General features: G+C 35.3%; 1 protein-coding gene across 1 annotated transcript; it reads left to right on the forward strand.

Moving 5' to 3' along the window:
* The first annotated feature begins 3,429 nt into the window (after positions 1-3,429).
* Positions 3,430-5,852, forward strand: LOC127221860 (olfactory receptor 1002-like). Its single transcript, XM_051183836.1, is given in 4 exon segments — positions 3,430-3,461; positions 4,939-5,012; positions 5,015-5,599; positions 5,602-5,852. Coding segments are annotated over 4 exon segments (942 nt in total).
* The last annotated feature ends 1,924 nt before the right edge of the window (positions 5,853-7,776 follow it).

Raw genomic sequence — 7,776 nt, forward strand, 5'->3', positions numbered from 1 at the left:
GAGAGAAAAGTACATTATGTACATAGAGGCATAAAAATGAAATTCTTAACATTATATTTAAAAAACTATTACACTACTAAAGAAAATATGTCCACTAATGAATCATTTTCTGTTGAATTTCAAATAATGGAAATTTTATCTCTAGATTTTCAGTTCCTTAACCATGCCCCTAAGTAGTTTGTTCTCACTTAGTCTTGTCTTGCAAAGCATGTGACAATTAGAACATCAAAATGAGCTAACCTGAAGAGTCTTCTCAGAGATTCCTCTACATCTTTATTCTTCAGACTGTAGACCATGGGGTTCAACATAGGTAATAAAAACAGTATAAAAGGTAGACACCATTTTGTCCCTCTTCAATGGGTGGCTGGAACTTGTGTAAGAGTACATGTAGAGGATAAAGCTATAGTACAAAGTCACAGATATGGGATGTGAGAAGCATGTTGAGAAGCCTTTGATGTGGGCCTGAGTGAATTGGATCCCCTAATGGCAACAATAAAAAAGAGATAGGATACCAAGATCAGCAGGGTGGGAGGAATGGCATTAAAGGCCAGTTGAAGCACATCATAGACTGGTAACTCTCCCTGACATCACATGCCTTCTTCACTAGAGGCGGCTCATCACAGAGAAAGTAATCAATAACATTGTCTAAAAAAATCCACTATAATGTGTTACTGGTTAATATTACTGTGCTGATAAGTTCTCATGTATAGGAGTACACAACCAACAAATGTGCAACCTTCTTGACAAGGCCCATGCATAAAATAGGGGCCTATACATGGCCACATAGTGATCATAAACTATGTCACCTAGAAGGTAGTACTCACTATAGGCCAATCCGGCAGAGAAGAAGAACTGAGACAAATGCCCAGCAAAAGAGATTCTTTTGCCTTCAGAGATGCAAGTATCTAAGATCTTTGTGGAATGTAGACCCATAAAATACAGATGGAATAGGATCCAAGAGACTCACCCCATTAGGTGGTTCACAGTATATGTGACTTAGATTTGGCCTTAGAATTGTGGAGAATAAATGGGGCCTGGAGTCTCCGGAGCTTATCAGACTAAAAAGGTACAAATTTGATTCTGATCATAAGACCTAAAGACATTGAATTAGAACACTTCTAATCTGATTCAAATTGTAAAATCACTTTGGAGAGCATGAGGAAAGTACTTGTTAGGAAACAAAAAACCGGTGGTAGCATTAGTTAAATGAAGAGGTGATGGTTCCTCTCTTTCAAGTTGGGAAGAGGTCACAAGTGCTCTTACTCTCCATAGTTGAAAGCATACTTTCTTCTTGGTATGAATCATGTAATCACACACAAAATATCACTCTCATTCTCTTTCCAGAGTCTCTCAATTGACTTCCCACATTCAAATGCATGAGTGATTCTAACATTCTATTTCCCTTGTTTACCAAGGCCTGGTTTTTCTCAGCAAACTAAATCCTTTGCACATTGAGGAATGATAAAAATGATAAAAACCTTAAATTCACTGACTGGGAAGTTATTATAAAACTGAAGACATCAGAACATACTTTTTATCTATGTATTAATATCCATCTTCTAACATCTGACTGTCCTTTCAGCATTCTCAGTCTCTAGTAACTTTTGCTGCACATTTAAATCAATTCTGTTTTTAGTATTGCCTGTATTTTAGAATTCTGTCTATTATGTCTTATATGTCAGATGTAAGAGTTTTATATTAAATGCTTCAATTTGATTCAGTCTCTAATCTTATTTTCCAAAAGTAGTGATTCTGCTATATTCTACAGATCTTTTGTACATCAAGGTGACTCTAATTAATAATATTTTCTATACATTAAAAGAGTACATCTCATGTGGTATAATCACAAAGGATAAATAAGTTATTAGATTGATCATTTTCACAATTTATACATATACCAAAGTGTTATATTGTATATAAATGTAAGCACACTCGGGATTGAATCTGAGAATATGTGTTCTAGTGATAAGCTATTCCCAACTCCATCTATGCAACTTTTATTTATAATCTAGACCCTAGTAAATCTAGTAATAAAAATTTGTTAACATTTTCCTCATAGACTTTATCTCTTTGGGATTCTGATTCCTTGAGGGAGTTGAAACCAACTTATTCCCAGTCTTTAGAAAACACTTTTCTGCATCCTGTGCTGAATTAACACAGTGAACATCTAATTAACTTCACATTCAAGATGCTATGACATAGTATTTATACTTCTGGATAACCAGGAAAGCTGAAGATGCCAGGTGTATATTTTCAGGGTAAGTCATTCTCATATAAGCAATTATAAATCTAATACTTCACTGTTACATAAGGAGGTGGTTTGTGGCATATTTCATCTGAAATGTCAATTAATTTATACATAAATACCACCAGAGGCCAGGTAACTAAAATGAATTCAGTGACCTTGAAAAGTACCATTTGTTTGTTAACCATGAGAAAATAAATTGGACATTGGTTGATTATTTCATCCATGACATGATAGTGTGATTTCTGTTGATATAGGGGTATGGGAGCTGGCATAGGGTAGTGAAATATGAAGAAAGGTTTATTGGATAAAGTAATGTTAGAGTTGAGAAGTCTTGTTTTTTATCTAATTTGTTCACCTGTTCAAGGCTCCCTTAATTATAATTAGAGGAAAAAAACAAACATCTGAATCAGCTCATTTAAATTCTCAGTCAGCTAGTGTCCAGGGTGAGACTGTAAAACACAGTCTAATAAACTTTTATGCAACCAGAATATTATCTCACATAGCATTTCAAGTTGAGCAGAGTTTAAAAATATAATCATTATCAAACAAATTGTATGCATTTTAACATCTTTGTTAACAGTGGTAATTATCTGGTTCTGGTACATAGTTTTGTGCATTCTCGTGTGCCTCAGCATTGTTTTCTGTAACTTTAATAGTGACATTAAATACTTTATTTCTAACCTCTTGGTTTAATAATAAAAAACATAAATGGTCAGTAGTAAGTTTCTGAACCTAGAAAGTATAAAAATTTTGAAACATTTTTAATTCTGTGAGTTTTTCTGACCAAAAACTTAGTCATACTCATCCAGATATTTTCTCCCCTCCCACTGCTTTTGAAACTGGAAAATACTGGAGGCTTTTCTCATTAATAGCTTTCAAAAATCAAACCCCTTCCCATTTTTCCTGCCAGAAAGAAGGTCAGTTGATACATGTCAATAGTTTCTGTAAGTATACCCTGGGTCATAGCATACCCTAAGTTGGTTTTGTACAAGTTTTCAAATAGCTAAGATCATTTAAACTGCATGCCCCTCTTCCCTAGTTGATGTGGGATACCTTTCTTTAGAGTGTGATTATGTATTGTTCTCAGTGTTTGATAAATAAAGCTACTTTGGCCTATGGCAAGGCAGGATAGAATCAGACAGGAAATCCAGTCAGATATACAGAAGTACAGAGCCTGAGAGATGCCAGCAGCCACCCAAGGAACAACATACCAGTAAGCCATGGGCCACATGATGATACACTGACTAATAGAAATGGGTTAATTTAAATGTAAGAGCTACCTAGTAATAAGCCTGAGCCATTGGCCAAACATTTGTAACTAATATTAAGTCACTGAATGATTATTTAGAAATGAGAGTGGAAACAGGCAGAACAGAAAAACCTCGAGTTACATCTTGTTTTACTGTACTGTACACTGATCCTTCTTCTCCTACTCCTCCATGCTATTTTATTTTGCTAAATGAGTGCTTATATTAGAAAAATCATAGATGGTCATAAAACAAAGGTTATGTACTTATGTTCTTGGTAATCTTTTTCTAATTTTTATCAGTGGTAAAATACCACATCACTGTGGTCCATGTCATGATCAGTAATGATGTGGAAACAGGATTCTATCAGGAGGGTGAATTTAAAAACACACACAGTCAGAAATGCCTCATACCCACACAAACAAATGCAAAACATTTATTCTATAGTCACAATACACTCAGATGCTCCCCCATCCCTCTAATTTTGCCTCTAGAAGAATGCTATCACATTGAACTCATAAACTATATGATATTTCAGGCCTTGATTTTTACAACTCAGTGAAATGCTTTTGATATCCATTCATATTATTACCCATATCATACTTGAATATTTCACTAACTTCAGAGAATTTTGGCCATTTCAAATTTTTTGGCTATAAATGATGCTTCTGTAAATAGTTATGTATAGTTTATTATGTGGCTATAAATTATTCCTCTGGAATAAATATGAAGTGTCTGTTTTTTTATTCTTAAATCACTTATTTTTCTCTCCAAACATCCTGTCAACAATCAGTGCTTAAGACGGAACCATTCTTTGGGAGCCACATAACATATGATGAATTATGGCTGTGATATGAAGGATTTAAGTGTGCCAGAGAATGTGTGACAAAGAATGTACTGTGTATTTGTTTTTGACTTTTTTTCTTAGTGCACCATTCTATAACTTAGACATTATAAATTATATATTAGACAGCATGGACACTTAAATCTATAGGATATAAGCATGTAGGGATGGAGATTATTCACATAACACTTGCTTTTCTTTGAGTTCATTAAGATAATCTAAATTCACTGATTCATCCAATTACTTTTTCTCATATGTTTCCTAAAATATTCTTGTTTCATAAAAAAGTGTTTTGAGACAGACAAGCTAAGCTTGAAGTTAGGAAACATCTGTGACATAAACTCCAAAATTCACATTGCAGGTCTAAAACTCTCATTAAAAAAATAAAAATAAATAAAACACAAGGAAATCAAAGAAAACAGTGAGGTTTGTTACTGACTCAGAGGTGTCCAAGCTCTGGAGAGGACACCCCTAATGACTAGCAGGAAGACAAAGAGTAAATCTCAAGGTAAGAAAAATTAAACTTTAATTGTAAATTTACTGCAGAGAAAAAGAAACCTGTCTTTGCTTTAACAGATTTATCAGGAGGAATGAAACAGAAATCAAACTGTAGTGACTGAGTTCTCCTTCATGGGATTAACCAACTCCTTCAAGCTCCAAATTGTCCTCTTCCTGATATTTCTCTCCTAACTCTTCTGGAGAACCTGGGAATGATTATTGTCATCCATCTGGATCCTCAACTCCACATCCCCATATACTTTTTGCTTAGCCATTTGTCCTTTGTGGATGCCTGCTCCTCTTTGGTCATTAGTCCTAAGATGTTGTCTGACATCTTTGTGGAGAAAAAAGTGATTTCCTTCTTAGGTTATGCTGTCCAGCTTTGTTTATTCAGCCAGTTTGTGGTTACAGAATGTTTCCTCCTGGCCTCTATGGCGTATGACAGGTATGTTGTCATCTGTAAGCCTTTGTTGTACACACTCATTATGTCACAGCGTGTTTGTGTGAAGCTAATGATAGCACCTTATGGCAATGGCCTTATAAGCACCATGGTCCATATCACTTTTGCCTTTATCCTGCCCTACTGTGGTCCAAATCTCATCAATCACTTTTTCTGTGACCTTCTTCCTGTTTTCTCACTGGTATGTGCAGATACTCAGGTGAATATACTTTTGCTTTTCATCTTGGCTGGGATCCTGGGTGTATTCTTGGTATCCTACATTTACATTGTCATCACTATCCTGAAAATCCATTCTGCCAATGGGAGGCCTTCTCCACCTGCTCCTCACACCTGACGGCTGTCTCCATCCTTTATAGGACTCTCTTCTTTATCTATGTACATCCAAGCACCAGCTTCTCTCTGGATAACAATAAAGTTGTGTCACTATTTTACACCACTGTGATCCCTATTTTGAACCCATTCATCTACAACCTGAGAAATGAAGAAGTCAAAGATGCATTCATCAGGACATTTGAAAAGCAATTTTGCTACAAATTGCAAGATAAAATATTATAGATATAATAAGCACTCTTAGATACCAATTATCCTATTTCATTTTTTTCTTTCTATCACAAGTTTAGACCTTTAAACTGAGATGTAGGGATTATAAAATGTACAACTTTAGCAAAATTATGAGGCCTTGTGACTAAACATGATAGACTCTGTTAAGTTCTGAGACAATAAAACTTAGTAAGCAATGAACTTCATAATAGCTCAGTTCTGCTTTACAAGAGTCCAAGTCCCTATATTATCTTCTATAGTAGAATAATTCATAATGTGTGGTGGTTTGAATAATAAATAACCCCATTGTTTAAATTCTTGGCCCACATTGAGTAGCACTATTAGGAGGAGTAGACTTGTTGGAGTAGATTTGGCCTTGTTTGAGGAAGTATGTCACTGTGGAGGTGGGCTTTGAGTGTTTTGTGATCAATAAAAGTCTAGTGTGGCAGTCTCCTTCTGTTGCCTGCAGATCAAGATGTAGAACTGTGAACTCCTTCTCCAACATCGTTTGCCTGCATGCTGCCATGCTTTTCACCATGATGATGATAACTAAACCTCTGAAATTATAACCCAGCCCCAATGAAATGTTTTCCATAATAGGAGTTGCCATAGTCATGATGAAAATAATATGTTGTCCTTTGACACATTGGTAAATTGATTCTAATTTGCTTATAATAATAAATTTTACTTCTATTAAGCAATAATAATCCCCAAAATATTTTAAAATAACTTTGTATTTTAGAGTACAATATAAATACACAATTTCTCCCTTCTTTTTCTTCCCTCCAAACCACCCATGTACCCCCTACTTTCTCTCTTACAGATTCATGACCTCTTATGTCTTCTTTCTTTTTTAATTTTTTTTTAAATTAACTTTTTTTATTTATTTTATATAACCAAGTCCATTTAAATGAAAACAAACATTTATAGACAATATTTGGGAATTTGGGCGTTGTTCTTTCCAAACTACTTCCTGCTGGTAAGGGGCACTGTCATGGGGGATTCTAAGAAGATTCAGAAATCCTGGCTGTAGACTGTAAGGCTGCTTTGTCCAGCTGTTTTGAATGTAGGATCAACTGGTACTCTGTTTCAGGTGGTCTGGCTTGATTAAACCACATTAGTCTGGAAGGAATCCACATCTTTTCATTTTCTGTGGAAACAAAATTAGAAATCCTTTTCCCCAGTAACTTGCCCTTGAACTTAAATTTTGGAGTCAAAGCATTTTTTTTTAATTTAATTTATTATTTTACATGTCAATCCCAGTTCCTTCTCCCTCCCTCCCTCGTTCCCTCCTTCCCTCCATTTTACCCTCTCTGCCCTCTCACATATACTCTAACCACCCTCCCCTTCCATCCCCCCACCCCAATTCCATATGTAGGGGAATGCCATCCAGTTGGGGTCATGTAGATCTGACAGGTACTAGAAGTTCTAGCTAATGCTATAAGACAACAAAAGGAGATCAAAGGGATCCAAATTGGAAAGGAAGAAGTCAAAATGTCTCTATTTGCAGATGATATGGTAGTTTACATAAGCGACCCAATAAACTCCACCAGGGAACTCCTACAGCTGATAAACACCTTCAGCAAACTAGCAACATACAAGATAAACTCAAAAAAATCATTAGCCCTACTTTTTTTCAGACGACAAAGAGACAGAGAAAGAAATCAGAGAAACATCACCCTTTACAATAGCCACAATCAACATAAAGTATCTTGGTGTAATGCTTACCAAACAAGTAAAAGACCTATATAATAAGAACTGTGTGGCTCTAAAGAAAGAAATTAAAGAAGATACCAGAAAATGGATAGATCTCCCATGTTCTTGGATAGGTAGGATAAATATAGTAAAAATGGCAATCTTGCCAAAAGCAATCTACATATTCAATGCAATCCCCATTAAAATCCCACCACAATTCTTCACTTGATCTTGAAAGGATAAT

This window comes from Phodopus roborovskii, unplaced genomic scaffold (assembly GCF_943737965.1).
Source record: "Phodopus roborovskii unplaced genomic scaffold, PHOROB, whole genome shotgun sequence".
In the NCBI taxonomy this organism is placed as follows: Eukaryota; Metazoa; Chordata; class Mammalia; order Rodentia; family Cricetidae; genus Phodopus; species Phodopus roborovskii.